Genomic DNA, 22806 nt, shown 5'->3' on the forward strand with positions numbered 1-22806 from the left:
TGGGCCTGTTTACTTCCATTGTACTGGGTACTTGGTGAACCTGTCTGGAATTTAATCTGGAAACTGTTCTTTGATCTGATTAATGTCTTTAAGATCTAGGAAATTTTCTTGAATTATTTATTTCTGTTTTCTTAATTCCAGGACAGATAGTGATGTTTAACCTTCTAGATTGGCCCTCTGATTTTCTTTTCTTTTTAAGCATTTTTTATTTCTTTGACTTCTTGCTCTGCTTCTAGGATATTTCTTTATTTTTATCTTCCAAAAAGTAATGCTGATTTTATTTCCTTTCTGCTCTCCAATTTTTAATTTCTAAGAAATTTTTGATCACCAAATATTTCTTTTCCTTCGTTTTCTTTCTTTCTTTTTTTTTTTTTAAGGTAAGCTGTTCTTGATTTACTGTTAACAGTATTTTGTCTTAACTTCTGCGATTTTAGATGTATGTATTTACATATCTCCTTGCATATAGTTTGTTTCCACTAATTTTTTTCCCCTCAGTTTTTTTTTTTGTTTGTTTTGTTTTTTGTTTTTTGTTGTTGTTGTTGTTGTTGTTGTTTTTTTTTTATCTCTAACTTTGTTGGTAGGGGTGTTTCTCAGATGTCAGGTGATTCCTTGGTTGACTCCTCAAATTTAAGTGTAGTGGACATAAGGCACTGATTGGAAGCTCTAGGTATGTGCGTAGAACTTGTTGATTGTAAATTTCGCTGTGAGGTTATCTAGCTGGGCTGTTTAGTTGGTGAGCCTTTAGTGTTAATATCTGGACTTATTTCTTCTGGGGCTGCCTCAGATTCCCTAGAGGAGACTTTTCCTCTGTCCTGTTTGGAGGGTAAAGATTTGACTGCCAGCATTCTGGGATCTGAATTGGGGAAGAGAGCATTTAGTATATTTAGCTATACTAATCCTTTTGTTTTCTGATCAGTAATATTGCCTTCAACCTTGGGTGGTCTCCTCACTCTATTCAGAGATTATCTGTTGTAGTATCTTTAGTATTTTGCCAAAATGGGGAATGATTGTTGCTCAGATGACTGGAGTGGAGTTTGCTGCTTAAATAGATTATCAAGCAATATTCCTTACTTTAGCCCTTTATTCACTCCCAGTTCTGTAAGTAGTGGGATTCCTACCAATTCTTGACATTTTGGATATTCTAGAAAATAAATAAGTTTATCTTTGGTTTCTCAACTATTGGCTTAGAATTCAGTTTTCTCAGATGTGATGAGGTTTTTTTGTTTTTTGTTTTTTTTTAACCCACATGTCTGGTCAGCTTTCAACATTCTAAAATTTTACCGTTCTCTCTTCTCCTTTTCTCTTCACTGTGTAGACTTAAACCTTTAAAGAAAAATCTCCTGTTATTTTATTGTTTCAAGGAGTCAAGATTAAAAAGCATGTATTCAGGGCGCCTGGGTGGCTCAGTGGGTTAAGCCGCTGCTTTCGGCTTAGGTCATGATCTCAGGGTCCTGGGATCGAGTCCCGCATCGGGCTCTCTGCTCAGCGGGGAGCCTGCTTCCTCCTCTCTCTCTCTCTCTGCTTGCCTCTCTGCCTACTTGTGATCTCTCTCTGTCAAATAAATAAATAAAATCTTTAAAAAAAAAAAAAAGCATGTATTCAGGCTGCCATCACACTAAATGTTTAGGACCCCACTTTGGTGCTCTGCCATATTTTTGTTCAGCTAAATGTTCATATGGGATAATAAAATAGAGGGCATGAGCAGATGTTATTCCTGGTTATCATTAGAGGTTGCAAATGAGCAACCTGCAGAGTCAAACTTGCCCACAACTATGTTTGGTTTGACTTGTAAAATGTAAAAAAAAAAAGTGTTTTTTGTTAGTTGATAATCACTTCATATTTGTTAAAATATCTGGATTTATTTATTTATTTATTTATTTAAAAGATTTTATTTATTTATTTGACAGAGAGAGATCAGAAGCAGGCAGAGAGGCAGGCAGAGAGAGAGAGAAGGAAGCAGGCTCCCGGCCGAGCAGAGAGCCTGATGCGGGGCTCCATCCCAGGACCCTGGGATCATGACCTGAGCTGAAGGCAGCGGCTTAACCCACTGAGCCACCCAGGCACCCCAAAATATCTGGATTTATATTCTGCTGACTCCCAAATTGGAATCTCAAATCTCAAGCTTGGTTTTGACATCTCTGATTCATGTTGAATCTTTTCACATGGATATTCCACTACTATCTCAAGTTCAGCAAGTCTGAAACAGGCTTAAAATCTTTGCTTATTCTTGGATTGAGTCCTTTTCTATGAAATGTGCTGCAAAATATTTACTCTGTGGTACAGTTTTTTATTTTTAAGTTATTTGCTTAGCAACTATTTAGACCCAAATACACAAATCATAAGTCTGTAGCTCCATGAATTTTTAAAAAGTGAATACACTTTTATAACCACCAAGATCAAGATTTGAACATTATTTGTATCCCAAAAGCTTTTCTCATCCATTCTCTTCTGGTCATTACTACCCAAACAAGATGGAGAACATTTCCATCACCCTTTTATGCCCCTTCTCAATCCATTCTTCTTTCCCTCCACAGATAACTATATTCTGATTTCTATCACATGTTCTCAGAATTGATGTAAATGGAATAATAGAATGTATTTATTTTTCTTGTCTTGTATCTCTCACTTCAAATGTTTTAAGATTCATCTATGTTATTGCAAATACCAATTATTTGTTTCTTTTCATTGCTGTGTAGTATTAAGTTCTAAGAAGTTTTTTATCTGTTTACCAGTTGGTGGGTATTTGGATTGTTTTCAGTTTGGGCGTATAATGAATAGGGCTGTCATAAAATTAGTGGACAAGCCTTTCTGTAGGCAGATGTTTATGTATCTCTTTAATATATGTATAGGAGTAGACTTGCTGGGTTATATTGTAAATGTAGGCTACCTTTTATAAGGAGCCATTAAATAGTTTCCCAAAATGGTTATACCATTTTATACTCTCATTGGCAATGAGAATTTTAGATATTGCACATCCTTGCCAACATACTATATTGTTTGTCTGCTCTAGTTGAACCATTTTGGTACATATAAAATGGTTGCTCCAATTTGCATTTCTCTGGTGACTGACGTTGACTGCCTTTTCATTTGCTATTTTGTCATTTGTGCATTTTCTTTTATAAAATGACTGCTCAATAATTTTAGATTTAGAGACACGTTGAGCAGAAAGTGCAGAGTTCCATATACCTTCCTCTCAACACAGTTTCTTGCATGAGTGTAGTACATTTCTTACAATTCATGAATCAATACTGACTTGTTGTTAACTCCAGAGTTTACAATAGGGTTCACTCTTTTGAATTATACTGTATAGAGGGTTTTGACAAATGCATAATGTCATATCTACCATGACAGCATCATACAGTATAGTTTTCTGAAAAATCTCTCGTGCTTCATCTCTTTCTTCATCCCTTCATTTCTTCATCTCATCCTTCATCCCTCCCCATAACCACTGCCAGTCTATGACCTTTTTACTGTTTCTGTAATTCTGCCTTTTTCAGAATGTTCTGTAGTTGGGATCATACAGTATATGTCATACTCAGACTAGCTTTGTTCACTTAACGATATGCATTTAAGGTTCCTCCATGTCTTTTTGTGGCTTGATAGGTCATTTCTTTTTATGGATAAATAATATTGCATTTTATGGTTGTACCACAGTTTATTTATCCATTCACCTGTTGAAGGACATCTTGGTTGGTCTGACTTCTGGCAGTTATGAATAATGCAGCTATAAACATTTGTGTGCAGGTTTTTGTGTGGAATAACTTTTTAATTCATTTAGATAAGTACCTAGTGATACAGTTGCTAGATTATACAGAAAGACTATATTTAGCTTTTTAAAAAAGATTTTATTTATTTATTTATCAGAGAGAATAGCACAAGCAGGGGGAGTGGAAGGCAGAGGAAGATGCAGGCTCCCTCATGAACAAGGAGCCCAATGCAGGACTTGATCCCAGAACCTAGGGATCATGACCTGAGGTGAAGGCAGACCCTTAACCAACTGAGCCACCCAGGTGTCCCTGGAGGGACTATGTTTAGCTTTATAAGAAGCAGGCAAATTATCTTTCAAAGTGGCTTTACTATTTTGCACTGTCAGCAATAATAATGAATGAAAGTTCTGTTGCTCCACACCCTCACCAGGATTTGGTATTGTCAGCATTTTGGATTTTAGCCATTCTAACAGATGTAGGTAATATCTCATTTTAATTTGTAGTTCCCTATTGGCATGTGATGTTGAGCATTTTTTCATATGCTTATTTGCTATCTGTATATCTTCTTTGGTGAGTTATCTCTTCAGATCTTTTATATGCTTTTAAATTTGGTGGGTGGTGTTCTTACTGCTGACTTTTAAGTATTTTTTGTATAGTTTATATATTATTTATCAGATATATGTTTTGAAAATATCTTCTTCCATTCTGTGGCTAGTCTTTTTATTCTCTTATCAGTATCTTTTTAGAACAGAAGATTATTAATTTTAATGAAGTCCAGCTTACTAGGTTTTTTCCATAGATCATGTTTTGGTGGTGTTTCTGAAAACTCATTGCCAAACCCAGGGTCACTTAGATTTTCTCCAATGTTAATTTCTAGAGTTTTGTGTTTTACATTTATGTCTGTGATCTATTATGAATTAATTTTTGTGAAACCATTCATGAACATGGAATATCTCTGCATTTATTTAGATTTTCCTTGATTTCTTTCATCAGTTTTCTGGTTTTCTTCATATAGATCTTGTATGTATGTGGTTAGATTTATACATAATTCATTTATTGGTGATAAAGTAAGGTCTTTAATTTCTTTCTTTTTTTTTTTTTTTTTAAAGAGGTTTTTTTTTTTTTTTAATTTATTTGTCAGAGAGAGAGAGAGAGAGAGCGTGAACACAGGCAGACAGAATGGCAGGCAGAGGCAGAGGGAGAAGCAGACTCCCTGCCGAGCAAGGAGCCCGATGCGGGACTCGATCCCAGGACGCTGGGATCATGACCTGAGCCGAAGGCAGCTGCTCAACCAACTGAGCCACCCAGGCGTCCCAAGGTCTTTAATTTCAAATCCCAGTTCCTTGCTGGTTTACCGAAGGGCAGTTGACTTCAGTATGTTAACCTGGTACTCTTCAACCTTGATATAATCAGTTACTATTCTGGGAATTTTTTTGTAGATTCTTTGAGATTTTCTACAGACAATCATGTCATCTGCAGACAAGCCTTTTCTTTCTTTCTTCCCGGGATGATTACCTGTTATTTCTTTTTCTTGTCTTACTGGGTTAGCAATGAATATCAGTATTATGGTTTAATTGGAGTTATGAGGAGGAACATCCTTGCCTGTTTCTGATCTCATGGGGAATAACGTTGTGTTTTTCACCATTGAGTTTGATATTAGTTTTGTACTTTTATTCTTTTAAATTTGTTAAGATGTGTTTTATAACTCAGAATATGGTCTATATTGGTGAATGTTCTATGTGAACTTGAAGAGAATACGTATTCTGTTGTTGGATGAACTATTCTCTAAATGTCAGTTAAATCCAGTTGATTGATCATGTTTTGGTGGTGTTTCTGTGCTCTTCAGTTCAACAGTATTTTCTTTTTTTTTAAGTTTTATTTATTTATTTGACAGAGATCACAAGTAGGCAGAGAGGCAGGCAGAGAGGAGGAAGCAGGCTCCCTGATGAGCAGAGAGCCCAATGCGGGGCTCAATCCCAGGACCTGATATCATGACTTGGGCCGAAGGCAGAGGCTTAACCCACAGAGTCACCCAGGCGCCCCTGTTAGAGGAGTTTTAAGTCTTCAACTATGTTAGTGAATTTGTCTGTTTTCCTTACTTTTGTATCAATTTTTGCCTCACATATTTTGACACTGTCATTAGTCATATACACTTTAAGGATTGTTATATCTTTTTAGAGATAAATAATTTTATCATTATGTAATGCTTTTCTTTATCTCTCATAACTTTCCTTGCTCTGAAGTCTGCTTTATCTGAAATTAATATAGCTACTCCACCTTTCTTTTGATTAGTGTTAGCATAGTATCCATCCCTTAACTTTTATTATCTCTGTGTTTTTATGTTTAAAATTTTCCTTTTATACAATAAATATATTGTTGGGTCTTGTATGTGTTCTCCACCCAGAATCATACAACTTCCATAAGAAAATGTAGAAAGATATTTTCACATTACCTGGGGTAAGCAAAGATGTTTTTAGAAGGATCACAAAAAGCTGCTATACAGAATTGGAAATTGGACTTCAAATAAAAAATTTTGTTTATCAAAATACACCTTAAAGATGGGGTGCCTGGGTGGCTCAGTGGGTTAAAGCCTCTGCATTCAGCCCAGGTCATGATCCCAGGGTCCTGGGATTGAGCCCCTCATCGGGCTCTCTGCGTAGTGGGGAGCCTGTTTCCTCCTCTCTGTCTGCCTGCCTCTCTGCCTGCTTGTGATCTCTGTCTGCCATATAAATAAATAAAATCTTTAAAAAAATATATACCTTAAAGAAAATTGATAGGCAAGCCACAGACTAGGAGAAAGCATTTGCAAGATTTTTTTTTTTGGACAGGACTCATAACCACAATATATAAAGAGCTTTTATAAATTAATTAAAAGGAAAAAAATAAAAATTAGGAACTTACAGTTTCTGGACTCACATGTAAAGAGCTTTGAAGGAAGAAATCACTCCTGTCTTTACAACAAGAAGAGAACTAATCAAAATAAAAAAACTTTTTTTTAAAAAAAGATTCCATTTGTCAGAGAGAAAGAGAGAGCACAGCAGATGGAGCAGCAGGCAGAGGGAGAAGCAATCTCCCTGCTGAGAAAGGAGCCTGATGTGGTACTTGATGCCAGGACCTGGGATCATGACCTGAGCCACAGGCAGATGCTTAACCAACTGAGAGTAACCCAGGTGTCCCTAAAAAACCTTTTTTTTAGATCCATTGGAGAAACGAGGTCATAGGGCAGTCTACTGCCCCCGGAATTGGAGAGACGGGCAAATAGAGACTATCACAGTTTACTGAGAGCAGAAGCCACTGCTAAACCTTGGTTGGAACACTTAAAGGTGATTGAGCATACTGGCTGCAGAAATAAAATATTTCTAGGGGTCCAGGAAGTCCACCACTCTTTCATGAATTTTAGCTTCAGGAGTCCTACTGGACTTTCAGAGTAAGGATTGTAGCAAAATACTAACAGAGAAAGAAAAAAGTAATCAGTTTGAAATAAGCCCAGAGTGCTGTATTCTTAGCAAGGCTAGCTGGCAAAATTTTGATATGAATCTCATTACTTTAAGGGATGTTGAGCTATTAAGATTTTATTTCTTCTTGAGTCAGTTTTCATATCTTATGTTTTATCAAGGACTTTGACCACTTTATCTGAGTTGTTGAATTTTTTGACATAAACTTATTTATAATATTGTCCTGTCATCCTTTTAATGTCTGTAGGATCTGTAGTAATGTTCTTCTTTGTCACTCCCAATATTAGTAATTTGTGTTTGTCACTCCCAATATTAGTAATTTGTGGTTTTATTCCCTTGAGTTATATGATAGGAGGCTTACAATTTTATGGATATTTTCAACGATCTAATATTTGAGTTTGTTTATTCTTTGATTTCTATTTTTATTTTTATTATTTCCATTGTTACATATGTAGTTTAATTTGTTCTTTTCTGTTTTCATAAAGTGGAAATTTAGGACAGTGATTTTATGCCTCTCTTTTTTAATTTTCAATCATTTATTATAATGATTTGAATAGCAAATATGCTGTAAAATAAGTGTTTTTAATCTGAAATGACTATAATTTTGGGGCACCTGGGTGCCTCAGTGGGTTAAAGCCTCTGCCTTCGGCTCAGGTCATGATCCCAGGGTCCTGGGATCAAGCCCTGCATCGGGCTCTCTGCTCAGCAGGGAGCCTGCTTCTCTTCCTCTCTCTCTGCCTGCTTCTCTGCCTACTTTTGATCTCTGTCTGTCAAATAAATAAATAAAATCTATAAAAAAAATAAAATGACTATAATTTTACCCCAAAATGACTGTAATTTCCTAGACATCAGTGTATCAATGTAAAGAACAAACACAAACAAATGCTGTAATGAAACTCAACTTATATGGGAACATTTTCTCTAGTATAGGAAAATCAGTATGTTTTTAAAAGTTCTAAGATGTACTCAAATACTACATATATCATGATTGAATCTAAAATGACAAAAATAATATAAATTTTTTAAGCTTTTAAAAAATTTATTAATTTATTTAAGTAATCCCTACCCCCAACATGGGGCTTGAATTTATAACCCCGAGACCAGCAGTCACATGCTGTTCCAGCTGAGCCAGCCATATGCCTTTCTTCTTTATTACAAACATTTAAAGTTATATGTTTTCCTCTGAGAACTACTTTAGGTGCAGTTTTGAAATGTTTTTATCGTCTTTTAGTTTATAGTATTTTCTTAAAAACAAAAACAAAAAATATTTTCTTTTTTTTTTTCAAAGATTTTATTTCTTTATTTGAGAGAAAGAAAGAGTGCAAGAATGGGGAGAGGAGCAGAGAGAGGGACAAGCAGACTCTGCACTGAACTCAGAGCCTGATGTGGGGCTCAGGCCCTTTCCCTGAGATCATGACCTGAGCCAAAATCAAGAGTCAGATGCTTAACTAACTGAGCTACCCAGGCTCTCCTTATTTTCCTTTTTTTAAACTTTTGGTTTAGTGTATTTAATTTTAAATATTTGGGGGACTTTAGGATGTATTAGGATCTTTATTATTAATTTCTAGTTTGATACTCTTGGGTGAGTGAACATACTTTGTATGATTTCAAACCTTTGACATTTATTGAGAATTGTTTAGTGACCCAGCACATCATCTATCTTGGTGACTATTTCATGTGTACTTGAAGAGACTGTGTATTTTGCAGTGGTGGCTTTAGTGTTCTAGAAATACCTGTTAGGTCATGTTAGTGTTAGAGCAGTTCAGATATTCTTTTTCCTTCGTGGTTTTTTTGACCCATTCTATCAGGGTTAAAAGAGAGCTGTTAAGTATTTATCTTAACAGATTTCTCTACTTTCCTGTTCTTTAAATTTTCTTTTATATATTTCAAAGCTCTGTTACTAGATGCATTCATATTTATGATTATTTTATGTCCTTACTAACTTTGTGTCATATGAAATGTCTTTCTGTATCTTTGGTAAGATTCTGTGTCCTGAATTCAACTTTGCCTGGTGTTGATGTAGTCATTAGTTATTCCAGCATGCTTATACTAGATGTTTCAAGGTCTACCTTTGACATCCTTTTCCTTTTAACCCTACTCTTTATATTTAAAGTGTTTTTCTTATGAACAGCTTATAGTTGGGTCTTACTTTTTTTCATCCAGTGGGCAATCTCTATTCTACTTTGCAAATGGCATTTTAGACCATTTTTTTTTAACTTTTAAAAGGATTTATTTACTTATTTAGAGAGAGAGAGTGGGGAAGGGGCGAAGAGAGAAAGGGAGAGGGAAAAATCACAAGTAGACTCCCTACTGAGCACAGAGCCCACGTGGGGCTCAATCCCATGAATCTCAGATCATGATCTGAGCTGAAACCAGGAGCCAGATGCCCAACCAACTGAGTTACCCAGGCACCCCTAGAGCATTTATATTTATGTAATTATTATTATGGTTGACTTTTCAATTAATTATCTTCTATTTGTCTGATGTATTTCTTTCTTTCCTTCCTTTTCATTCGTATATATATACTAAAACAAAACATATATATATATATATATATATATATATATATATATATATATATAATATTTATATCTAACTCTGTTCCTATACTAGGTTATACATCTTTGTTTAACCTTTTAGAGCACGATATGCATGCTTAACTCCCCACAGCTGACTTTCAGATAATGTTATTATACTTCATCAACAATTTAAGAAACTTAGAACAGTTGTACTTATTCCCATCCTGTTTGTTGTTTTTGTTTTAATGTAATTTACTTGTAACACACACACATAATTAAAACAAATTCTTTAGTACTTACTCACATAATCTTTCTGTTAGGCTATTTTCCTTTTTGCAGATCCAGGTTTCTAAGTGACATAATTGCCTTTAACATGATAAATTTTGTTTAGTATTTATTTTAGTACACATCTGCCTGCTAAAGAAAATTTTCTTGCTTCTGGTGAAATATTTCTTCACCATTATTTTCTCTCTTTCTTTTGGGAATTCCAGTTACATGTATGTTAGATCATTTAACGTTGTCTGTAATTTCTAAGAACTCCTTTTCTCTCTTTTCTTTTTTTGTTTCATGTTGGCTAATTTTTTGGACCTATCTTAAACTTTACCGAACCTGTTTCTTTTGATCTCAGACACTGTTCCTCCTATCCTTATTCTTTGTATGTTTGTGTGTGTTTTAGTTTGCAAAATGTCTGTTCAAGTTGCCTTGAACATAGATAATGAACATAGAACAATGATTCATAGATCATTCTTTCTTCTGCATCTAGTCTGCTCTTAAGCCTATTGAATGAATTCTTTATTCTGCTATTTAGTCTTATTTTCAGTTTTTTCATTTGATTCTTTGTTGTAATTTGTTTTTCCACTAAAATTTCCTATCACTTCATGCATATTAACTTTTCTTTCTTCCTAGAGCCTGTAACATTTATAATATAGTATAATAATAAAGTTTTCATTTGTTAATTCCAAGATCTAGGCCAGTATATATATGCTCCCATTGACTTTTTCTTTTACTTTTTGATCACATTTTTCTGCTTATTTAAGTATCTTGTAATTTTTTCTTACATGCAGGGTACTGTGTTTAGAATAGTAGAGACTGAGGTAACCACTTCTATGATAGTTCAAACTTTAGTGAATTGGAAATGCTCAAGGGAAGGCAAATCAAGTAAGATCAGTGACATTATTTGTTTTGTTTTAAAGATTTTATTTATTTATTTATATGATAGTGAGAGAAACAGCATCAGAAGGGGGAGGATCAGAGGGAGAAGCAGGCTCCTTGGTGAGCCAGGAGCCGGATGCAGGACTAGATCCCAGAACTCTGGGATCATGACCTGAACTGAAGGCAGTAGCTTAACTAACTGAGCCACCCAGGTGCTCCTTGTCACTAATTATTTGTATCCTGTGGGTCAGAGAACCATCAGAGTATTCACATGTTTTCCATTTAGGGGTGACACAATTTTTTTGGAAATGTCTCATATTTCTAAAGGCAGACATCTTGGTAGAGGTTTTGATATAGGGGGAAATCTAGTCTTATTTATAAAAAAGAAAAAAATCAGAGACTTAAAATTATGAGAACATTATCACATTTTTACAGTTGACTTATGAGTAAGGTATTAATCTGTTCTAGAATAATTTTAGTTAAAGATAGTTTCCATGGTACGTTTTGAAATAAGATACGAGCATACAGACCTAGAAATGTAGATATATGACTGGATGTAACTGGGGCCAAATTGAGGTCATTATTATATGGTAGTATCAGATGATGCTTTTTATTTGTCCCTTTATAGTTTTGTATTTTTCCAGTGTTTATGGATTACTGTTAAAAATTTTTAAAAACAGCATCAGGGGCACCTTGGTGGCTCATTCATTAAGTGTCTGCCTTCGGCTCAGATCATGTTTTCAGGGTCCTGGAGTAGAGCCCCATGTCTGGTTCCCTGCTCAGCAGGAAGCCTGCCTCTCCCTCTTCCACTCCCCCTGCTTGTGTTCCCTCTCTCGCTGTGTCTTTGTCTGTCAAATAAATAAAATAAAATCTTTAGAAAAAATAAAAAATAGCATCATATACCAAAAGAGAATGGCAGTCTCTTGTGGAAATTTTGCTTGCATTTAGGAATATAAAGCTTAGGGGATTTGTGGCTAAATTTTAGAAGTATTCAGGGTCTGGTCTCTGGTTTCTGGTCTCTGCCCAGGAATATAGCCTTGCTGTGTGTGTTAGCTTGGGTTTCCCAGAAAGCAAGACCTGAGGTATAACCTTTTTTACTACTTTTTTTGGAGTATAAGCCTAAGGAAGCTGAGAAGCAGAGTTGAATGAAAGGGAAATGAGTTAGTGAACTTGGGAGAGCAAGGTTGAGTTACTGAGTTAGCTAGTGATGCTTAATGTTGATCAATTTCAAAGAACTTCTGGGAGTTCTGTGTATTATTGTACATTCAGCACATTTCATCCAGGAGGAGGAAAGGGGAATTTATCTTTGGTCTCCCTTTCTCATTAGTTAAGGATTCAGCCCACTGGCATTAACTGCTTACATTTCTGTGTTGTGCTGTGAAGGCTTCATAGTTGAGTGACACTGGAAGCCTGGGATGGGAGGTGAGAGGTATAGAAGCATGAAGGAAGGCACAGTTGTGTTACGAAGTCGTTTGATTGTGTCTGGTGTTGCAAAAACTTCTAGTAATACTTTCATTTAACCTCTATCACTTACAACTTCAAATACATTATAGGCATTACCATGAATTTTCAGAAAGCTTTACTTATGTATACTTTTGCTTACTTTTACCTACGTATACTTTTGAAGTATACATAATTCACACCAAATCAGGAAATAAAGCAGGATCCAATAGTATACTTTAACTATTGACTGACCTATTATATATAAAATGTTATTTTACTAAGAAAAGATATTATTTATCATTTTACTTCATTTAAATTTATAATATCTTGGTTATTATCAAAATTATTGTGATGACATCTGCCTTACCCATGTTATCACCTAAATATGTTCATTTCTGACCAAATATATATTTTATTTGTTTATTAAAAATTCTAATGATTTTAAGTAACCATGATAAAATTTAGTCATCTAATTTTTAAAATAGTGGTAGATTTTTTAACAGTGTGCAAAATATACCCTATCTTTGGGAATATAAGGTAGAGAATCAGTAAATATCTTTAAATAGCTTTTGAGTTTACAGTCTTTCAAATTACCTGGGTATTATTTTTTTTTCTTCTCTAGATCATGTCTTTTCTCATTTTTAATATCCAAATCAATGGGAAAGTATAAAACATAATTTGATTAATATTTTTTTAATTTTTTATTTTTTATAAACATATATTTTTATCCCTAGGGGTACAGGTCTGTGAATCGCCAGGTTTACACACTTCACAGCACTCACCAAAGCACATACCAAAGCACATATCCTCCCCAATGTCCATAACCCCACCCCCCTTCTCCCAACCCCCCTCTCCCCAGTAACCCTCAGAATAATTTGATTAATTTAAAAATTCCTCTATCTACTTTCAGTGGATTTTGGTAGTGAATATTATTGAAGGAAATTGACAGTTATGGTTTTTCTACCAATTAATTACAGTGTCTTGGCCAAATGTATACTCTTTGTGTTTGAGTTTCCCATCTGTAGAGTAGTAATAGTAATATCTGCCATACACATCTACCTCATAGAAATGTAGAGAAAATCAAACTATGTATAGGAAAGTACATGTCAATTTCTCTAGGGCATAGGATGTATTTTACTAATTACTGCAATCCATCATGTCATTCAGTATGTATTTATTTTCAATAAATCACTTTGGTTTTTCACTTGGTTTTTTGGATACTTAATATTATTTTTAAGTGCTTTAAATACTGTAAAATTTTCAAGAAAATGTCCTTAAAACATCTTTTACTTCAATTTGAATTGAATCTTTACTTTTTTTTTTTAAAGATATTTATTTATTTATTTATTTATTTGACAGTTCACAAGTAGGTAGAGAGGCAGACAGAGAGAGAGAGGAGGAAGCAGGCTCCCTGCTGAGCAGAGAGCCTGATGCAGGACTCGATCCCAGGACCCTGAGATCATGACCTGAGCTGAAGGTAGAGGCTTTAACCCGCTGAGCCACCCAGGCGCCCCTGAATCTTTACTTTTTTTTTTTTAATTTTTTATTTTTTATAAACATATATTTTTATCCCCAGGGGTACAGGTCTGTGAATCACCAGGTTTACACACTTCACGGCACTCACCAAAGCACATACCCTCCCCAATGTCTATAATCCCACCCCCTTCTCCCAACCCCCCTCCCCCCAGCAACCCTCAGTTTGTTTTGTGAGATTAAGAGAAACTTATGGTTTGTCTCCCTCCCAATTCCATCTTGTTTCATTGATTCTTCTTCTACCCACTTAAGCCCCCATGTTGCATCACCACCTCCTCATATCAGGGAGGTCATATGATAGTTGTCTTTCTCTGCTTGATTTATTTCGCTAAGCATGATATGCTCTAGTTCCATCCATGTTGTCGCAAATGGCAAGATTTCATTTCTTTTGATGGCTGCATAGTATTCCATTGTGTATATATACCACATCTTCTTGATCCATTCATCTGTTGATGGACATCTAGGTTCTTTCCATAGTTTGTCTATTGTGGACATTGCTGCTATAAACATTCAGGTGCACGTGCCCCTTTGGATCACTACGTTTGTATCTTTAGGGTAAATACCCAGTAGTGCAATTGCTGGGTCATAGGGCAGTTCTATTTTCAACATTTTGAGGAACCTCCATGCTGTTTTCCAGAGTGGCTGCACCAGCTTGCATTCCCACCAACAGTGTAGGAGGGTTCCCCTTTCTCTGCATCCTCGCCAGCATCTGTCATTTCCTGACTTGTTGATTTTAGCCATTCTGACTGGTGTGAGGTGATATCTCATTGTGGTTTTGATTTGTATTTCCCTGATGCCGAGTGATATGGAGCACTTTTTCATGTGTTTGTTGGCCATCTGGATGTCTTCTTTGCAGAAATGTCTGTTCATGTCTTCTGCCCATTTCTTGATTGGATTATTTGTTCTTTGGGTGTTGAGTTTGCTAAGTTCTTTATAGATTCTGGACACTAGTCCTTTATCTGATATGTCGTTTGCAAATATCTTCTCCCATTCTGTCAGTTGTCTTTTGATTTTGTTAACTGTTTCCTTTGCTGTGCAAAAGCTTTTGATCTTGATGAAATCCCAATAGTTCATTTTTGTCCTTGCTTCCCTTGCCTTTGGCGATGTTCCTAGGAAGATGTTGCTGCGGCTGAGGTCGAAGAGGTTGCTGCCTGTGTTTTCCTCAAGGATTTTGACGGATTCCTTTCGCACATTGAGGTCCTACATCCATTTTGAGTCTATTTTTGTGTGTGGTATAAGGAAATGGTCCAGTTTCATTTTTCTGCATGTGGCTGTCCAATTTTCCCAACACCATTTATTGAAGAGGCTGTCTTTTTTCCATTGGACATTCTTTCCTGCTTTGTCGAAGATGAGTTGACCATAGATTTGAGGGTCTATTTCTGGGCTCTCTATTCTGTTCCATTGATCTATGTGTCTGTTTTTGTGCCAGTACCATGCTGTCTTGATGATGACAGCTTTGTAATAGAGCTTGAAGTCTGGAATTGTGATGCCACCAACTTTGGCTTTCTTTTTCAGTATCCCTTTGGCTATTCGAGGTCTTTTCTGGTTCCATATAAATTTTAGAATTATTTGTTCCATTTCTTTGAAAAAGATGGATGGTACTTTGATAGGAATTGCATTAAATGTGTAGATTGCTTTAGGTAGCATAGACATTTTCACAATATTTATTCTTCCAATCCAGGAGCATGGAACATTTTTCCATTTCTTTGTGTCTTCCTCAATTTCTTTCATGAGTACTTTATAGTTTTCTGAGTATAGATTCTGTGCCTCTTTGGTTAGGTTTATCGTTGGTATCTTATGGTTTTGGGTGCAATTGTAAATGGGATTGACTCCTTAATTTCTCTTTCTTTGAATCTTTACTTTTTTGATGTGATGGTATGTGGATGGGAGAGATACTATGAAAGCACATTTAAAAAAAACTTCTGAAGTATTATGTATATACATTTTGTATAATACATATACAAACAAAAGAAAACTTCAGAACTATTATACATATACATTTAAGGTACTTGATGACTGAGCACCTGGATGGCTCAGTTGGTTAAGTGTCTGCGTTTGGGTCAGGTTGGGATCCTGGAGTCCCAGAAGCTAGCCCCACATTGGGCTCCCTGCTCAGTGGAGGATCTGTTTCTCCCTCTTTCTCTGCCCCCCCCCAACTTGTGTGTGCTCTCTCTCTCTCTCTCTCTCTAATGAATAAATAAAATCTTTAAAAAAAAAAAGATCATGATGACTGATTTAGGTGTTGCAATATTACAGATACAGGTGAAGTGAAATAAGGAAATTGTATATTCCTGTAAATCATGAATTTTCAGCCTGTAAACTTGTTCATGTGGTTTAGATTATGCTTAGTAAATAGAAATAAATGGTAAATTAACTTATTTTAACTGTGTCCTTTTTGATTGAAGTGCTAGACTAATTAATTATTTTAACTTGAAAATAATATAACAACTTTTTATAGTTTTCTTCTTAACTTTTCACAGGTATTATTCTGCTCTAAAAACTATGGAACAATTAGAGAATGTTTTTTTTCCCCGAGTTAGTCAGTACCGGTTTTGTCAGCTAATGATAGAAAATCTTCCTAAACTCCGTGAGGATATTAAAGAAATCTCCATGTCTGATCTCAAAGACTTTTTGGAAAGCATTCGAAAACATTCTGACAAAATAGGTGAAACAGCAATGAAACAGGTGAGATTAAAAAGGAAAATTTTATTTTAATGTTATTCAGTAGTCTAAGTTAGAGAATATATCCAGAATTTACTTGTTTTTAGTTTCATAAACTGCTTATTTTTGTTTATTTTTATCCTTTTCTTATCTTTCCTGAACTTTGTTTAGAATGGATTTAATCAGCATTTTCTTTTGGTTTGCAGCTATTCCATATTTAAGTAAGGTCAATCTAACTTGACTCACCGGCCTATTTGTCTCTTGGGAATCTTCCTCTGAATGTGGTATTCTGTTAACTTGTGCCAGCAGTCAAATTTGGTATAAAATTAGCTGAACCATGGCAGCCACAGAGGCAGATGGGATTCCTTTTATCCTAATGTTCTAAATTGCTCTCTTTAAAAGTTTTATCTTTGAATTAACTCCTACAGGTCAATAATAAAAAGAAAAGTGGACAAGATTTGGCAGATATAAAGTTAATTTACCGACCTTTTGAATCAGGAATTCTTCTACTAGATAATTCCAATGAGAAATAAAGAAAACATGTCCTTGTGATGTTCATACCAGCTTTATTCACAGCTCACCCCAAACTGGAAACAACCCAAATGGACATCAAAAGGAAATGGATATACAAATTGTGCTATATAAAAACAATGGAATATTACTTCACAATAAAAAGGAATGAAATTACTGATATGTATAACAACAAATATTAATCTCCCAGGCATTGTGCTGAGCTATAGAAGCTGGACGCAAAAATGCACAGATTGTGTTACTCCATTTATATTGCAGTTCTAAAGCAGGTGAAACTAAGTAAAGTGAAAAAAATCAGAGCAGTGGTTACCTCTGGGTGGGGCAGTCGTCTGGGAAGAGACACAAAGGGGCTTTCTGAGGAGATATAAATGTTCTGTATCCTACTAGTCCAAATTGTACAGTTAGGATCTGCACATTTCAGTGTATATAAATCTGACTACAAAGTTGTAAAAAATAATAGGAGTTTGTATAGTATATGTATGTGTGTGTGAAGTGAGCAGGTAAAGGTACATAGATGAACAAGAATGTGTAGATAATAATTATTGAAGGTAGGTGATGAGTACTTGGGGGTTGATTACATTAATCTGTATTTGAAATTTTCAGTAATAAAAAGTTTTAAAATGATTATAACTTAAAACTTCTGAGTTATTTAAAACTCCCAATAATCACAGTGTTATAGAAATAAAACAGTGCTCAACCTGCTTTCTAACCCCCAATTTTTTTTCTAAAGTATTAGAAACTACTTTACAGAAGCTTCAGGTATGGAAGGGTGGGCAGAGGGGGATGGGCAGGGTAGGACCTGAGCAGAAAGCAACAGAGGGTACTGCAGGCATGACCTTCTCTTCCTTCTCTGGCCAGGGCTTCCTGAGAAAATTTTAGTTTACTTTATTTTTTAAAAGGTTTTATTTATTTATTTGATAGAGAGAGACACAGCAAGAGAGGGAACACAAGCATGGGGAGTGGGAGGGGGAGAAGCAGCCTTCCTGCCAAGCAGGGAGCCCAATACGAGGCTCCATCCTGGGACCCTGGGATCGTCACTTGAACTGAAAGCAGACACCCAACAGGCACCCGTATTTTATCTTCTAATTAAAGAAATATCAGAGTGTGTATCAGAGTGTGTCACAACAAGGAAATTTTAAAAATTCAGTATAGGAACTTCCTCCCTACTTTAACTTCTTAAAGAATTATCTATAAGTCAGATAATCTCCATTATATTTCTGTTAATTTTTTCAGCTTTGCACAGTATCAATTTGCAAATTTGTTTAATAGATTTTAAAAATTTATGGAGTAAATTATTTACCTTAAAGATATATAGATTTTGAAAATTCTTTATCAGGATCACTTTAATAATAAATGAAAACCATATGTAATAATGTAGGACTTGTATGATAATTTTTTAAAAAGTTGCTCATTATTTATTTATTTATTTATTTATTTATATATTTTTTATAAACATATAATGTATTTTTATCCCCAGGGGTACAGGTCTCTGAATTGCCAGGTTTACACACTTCACAGCACTCCGTATAGCACATATCCTCCCCACTGTCCATAACCCCACCCCCTTCCCCTCAGCAACCCTCAGTTTGTTTTGTGAGATTAAGAGTTACTTATGGTTTGTCTCCCTCCCGATTCCATCTTATTTCATTTATTCTTCTACCCCCATAACCCCCAACATTGCATCTCTACTTCCTCATATCAGGGAGATCATATGATAGTTGTCTTTCTCCAATTGACTTATTTCACTAAGCATGATACCCTCTAGTCCCATCCACATCGTCACAAATGGCAAGATTTCATTTCTTTTGATGGCTACGTAGTATTCCATTGTATATATATACCACATCTTCTTGATCCATTCATTTGTCGATGGACATCAAGGATCTTTCCATAATTTGGCTATCGAGGACATTGCTGCTATAAACATTCGGGTGCACGTGCCCCTTTGGATCACTACATTTGTATCTTTAGGGTAAATACCCAATAGTGCAATTGCTGGGTCATAGGGTAGTTCTATTTTCAACTTTTTGAGGAACCTCCATTCTGTTTCACCAGCTTGCATTCCCACATACAGTGTAGGAGGGTTCCCCTTTCTCTGCATCCTCGCCAGCATCTGTCATTTCCTGACTTGTTGATTTTAGCCATTCTGACTGGTGTGAGGTGATATCTCATTGTGGTTCTGATTTGTATTTCCCTGATGCCAAGTGATGTGGAGTACTTTTTCATGTGACTGTTGGACACCTGGATGTCTTCTTTGCAGAAATGTCTGTTCATGTCTTCTGCCCATTTCTTGATTGGATTATTTGTTCTTTGGGTGTTGAGTTTGATAAGTTCTTTATAGATTTTGGACACTGGCCCTTTATCTGATATATCATTTGCAAATATCTTCTCCCATTCTGTCAGTTGTCTTTTGGTTTTGTTAACTGTTTCCTTTGCTGTGCAAAAGCTTTTGATCTTGATGAAATCCCAATAGTTCATTTTTGTCCTTGCTTCCCTTGCCTTTGGCGATGTTCCTAGGAAGATGTTGCTGCGGCTGAGGTCGAAGAGGTTGCTGCCTGTGTTCTCCTCAAGGATTTTGACGGATTCCTTTCGCACATTGAGGTCCTTCATCCATTTTGAGTCTATTTTTGTGTGTGGTGTAAGGAAATGGTCCAGTTTCATTTTTCTGCATCTGGCTGTCCAATTTTCCCAACACCATTTATTGAAGAGGCTGTCTTTTTTCCATTGGACATTCTTTCCTGCTTTGTCGAAGATGAGTTGACCATAGATTTGAGGGTCTATTTCTGGGCTCTCTATTCTGTTCCATTGATCTATGTGTCTGTTTTTGTGCCAGTACCATGCTGTCTTGATGATGACAGCTTTGTAATAGAGCTTGAAGTCTGGAATTGTGAGGCCACCAACTTTCTTTTTCAATATTCCTTTGGCTATTTGAGGTCTTTTCTGGTTCCATATAAATTTTAGGATTATTTGTTCCATTTCTTTGGAAAAAATGGGTGGGGTTTTTGATAGGGATTGCATTAAATGTGTAGATTGCTTTAGGTAGCATAGACATTTTCACAATATTTGTTCTTCCAATCCAGGAGCATGGAACATTTTTCCATTTCTTTGTGTCTTCCTCAATTTCTTTCATGAGTACTTTATAGTTTTTGGAGTATAGATTCTTAGCCTCTTTGGTTAGGTTTATTCCTAGGTATCTTATGGTTTTGGATGCAATTGTACATGGGATTGACTCCCTAATTTCTCTTTCTTCTGTCTTGTTGTTGGTGTAGAGAAATGTAACTGATTTCTGTGCATTGATTTTATATCTGGACACTTTACTAAATTCCTGTACAAGTTCTAACAGTTTTAGAGTGAAGTCTTTTGGGTTTTCCACATAGAATAATATCATATCATCTGCGAAGAGTGATAGTTTGACTACTTCTTTGCCGATTTGGATGCCTTAAATTTCTTTTTGTTGTCTGATTGCTGAGGCTAGGACTTCTAGTACTATGTTGAATAACATTGGTGATAATGGACATCCCTGCCGTGTACCTGACCTTAGTGGAAAAGCTTTCAATTTCTTTCCATTGAGAATGATATTTGTGTAGGGATTTTTATAGATGGCTTTGATAATATTGAGGTATGTGTCCTCTATCCCTACACTTTGAACAGTTTTGATCAGGAAGGGATGCTGTACTTTGTCAAATGCTTTTTCAGCATCTATTGAGAGTATCATATGGTTCTTGTTCTTTCTTTTATTAATGTGTTGTATCACATTGATTGATTTGCAGATGTTGAACCAACCTTGCAGCCCTGGAATAAATCCCACTTGGTCGTGGTCAGCAATCCTTTTGATGTACTGTTGAATCCTATTGGCTAGTATTTTGGTGAGAATTTTTGCATTTGTGTTCATTAAGGATATTGGTCTGTAACTCTCTTTTTTGATGGGATCCTTGTCTGGTTTTAGGATCAAGTTGATGCTGGCCTCATAAAATGAGTTTGGAAGTTTTCCTTCCATTTCTATTTTTTGGAACAGTTTCAGGAGAATAGGAATTAGTTCTTCTTTAAATGTTTGGTATAATTCCCCTGGGAAGCCATCTGGCCTTGGGCTTTTGTTTGGAGATTTTTGATGACTGTTTCAATCTCCTTACTCGTTATGGGCCTGTTCAGGTTTTCTATTTCTTCCTGGTTCAGTAGTGGTAGTTTATATATCTCTAGGAATGCATCCATTTCTTCCAGATTGTCAAATTTGTTTCTGTAGAGTTGCTCATAGTATGTTCTTATAATTGTTTGTATTTCTTTGGTGTTGGTTGTGATCTCTCCTCTTTCATTCATGATTTTATTAATTTGGGTCCTTTCTCTTTTCTTTTTGATAAGTCTGGCCAGGGGTTTATCAATCAACCAGCTCCTAGTTTCGTTGATTTGTTCTATTGTTTTTTTGGTTTCTATTTCATTGATTTCTGCTCTGATCTTTATGATTTCTCTTCTCCTGCTGGTTTAGGCTTTCTTTCCTGTTCTTTCTCCAGCTCCTTTAGGTGTAGGGTTAGGTTGTGCATTTGAAACCTTTCTTATTTCTTGAGAAAGGCTTGTACTGTTATGTATTTTCCTTTCAGGACTGCCTTTGCTGTGTACCACAGATTTTGAACCGTTGTGTTTCCATGATTTTTTTTCAATTCTTCTTTAATTTCCTGGTTGACCCATTCATTCTTTAGAAGAATGCTGTTAGTCTCCATGTATTTGTGTTCTTTCCAAATTTCCTCTTGTGGTTGAATTCTAGCTTCAGAGCATTGTGGTCTGAAAATATGCAGGGAATGATCCCAATCTTTTGATACCAGTTGAGACCTGATTTATGACCCAGGATGTGATCTATTCTGTAGAATATTCCATGTGCACTAGAGAAGAATGTGTGTTCTGTTGTTTTGGGATGAAATGTTGTGAATACATCTGTGGTGTCCATCTGGTCCAGTGTGTCATTTAAGGCCTTTATTTCCTTGTTGATCTTTTGCTTGGATGATCTGTCCATTTCAGTGAGGGGAGTGTTAAAGTCCCCTATGTGTTTCTTTGATTTTGTTATTAATTGGTTTATATAGTTGACTGCTCCCATGTTAGGGGCATAGATATTTAAAATTGTTAGATCTTGTTGGACAGACCCTTTGAATATGATATAGTGTCCTTCCTCATCTCTTACTATAGTCTTTGGCTTAAAAATCTAATTGATCTGATATAAGGATTGCCACCCCAGCTCTCTTCTGATGTCCATTAGCATGGTAAATTCTTTTCCACCCCTTCACTTTAAATCGGGAGGTGTCTTCGGGTCTAAAATGAGTTTCTTGTAGGCAACTTATTGATTTTTTTTTTTTTTTATCCATTCTGATACCCTGTGTCTTTTGATTGGGGGCATTTAGCCCATTAACATTCAGGGTAACTATTGAGAGATATGAATTTAGTGCCATTGTATTGCCTGTAAGGTGACTGTTACTGCATATTGTCTCTGTTCCTTTCTGATCTACTACTTTTAGGCTCTCTCTTTGCTTAGAGGACCCCTTTCAATATTTCCTGTAGAGCTGGTTTGGTGTTTGCAAATTCTTTCAGATTTTGTTTGTCCTGGAAGCTTTTTATCTCTCCTTCTATTTTCAATGATAGCCTAGCTGGATATAGTATTCTTGGCTGCATGCTTTTCTCATTTAGTGTTCTTTCTGGCCTGCCAGGTCTCTGTGGATAAGTCTGCTATCAATCTAATATTTTTACCATTGTATGTTACAGACTTCTTTTCCTGGGCTGCTTTCAGGATTTTCTCTTTGTTGCTAAGACTTGTAAATTTTACTA

At 35.7% G+C, this 22806-nt stretch overlaps 1 protein-coding gene across 6 annotated transcripts in view; it reads left to right on the forward strand.

Moving 5' to 3' along the window:
• The window catches only part of EXOC6 (exocyst complex component 6), a gene marked incomplete at its 5' end in the record, with an annotated part of 248619 nt that overhangs the window by 64101 nt on the left and 161712 nt on the right, over positions 1-22806 (forward strand). For all 6 annotated transcript variants that reach the window (XR_014309260.1, XR_014309261.1, XR_014309262.1 and 3 more), the window contains one exon: positions 16290-16494. Coding sequence is in view for 3 of the 6 variants with exons in the window: in XM_082721939.1 (XP_082578065.1) it covers positions 16290-16494 (205 nt within the window). The remainder of the gene's footprint in view (positions 1-16289; positions 16495-22806) is intronic.

The sequence above is a fragment of the Mustela nivalis genome, assembly GCF_964662115.1.
Source record: "Mustela nivalis genome assembly, chromosome: 2".
Lineage (NCBI taxonomy): Eukaryota > Metazoa > Chordata > Mammalia > Carnivora > Mustelidae > Mustela > Mustela nivalis.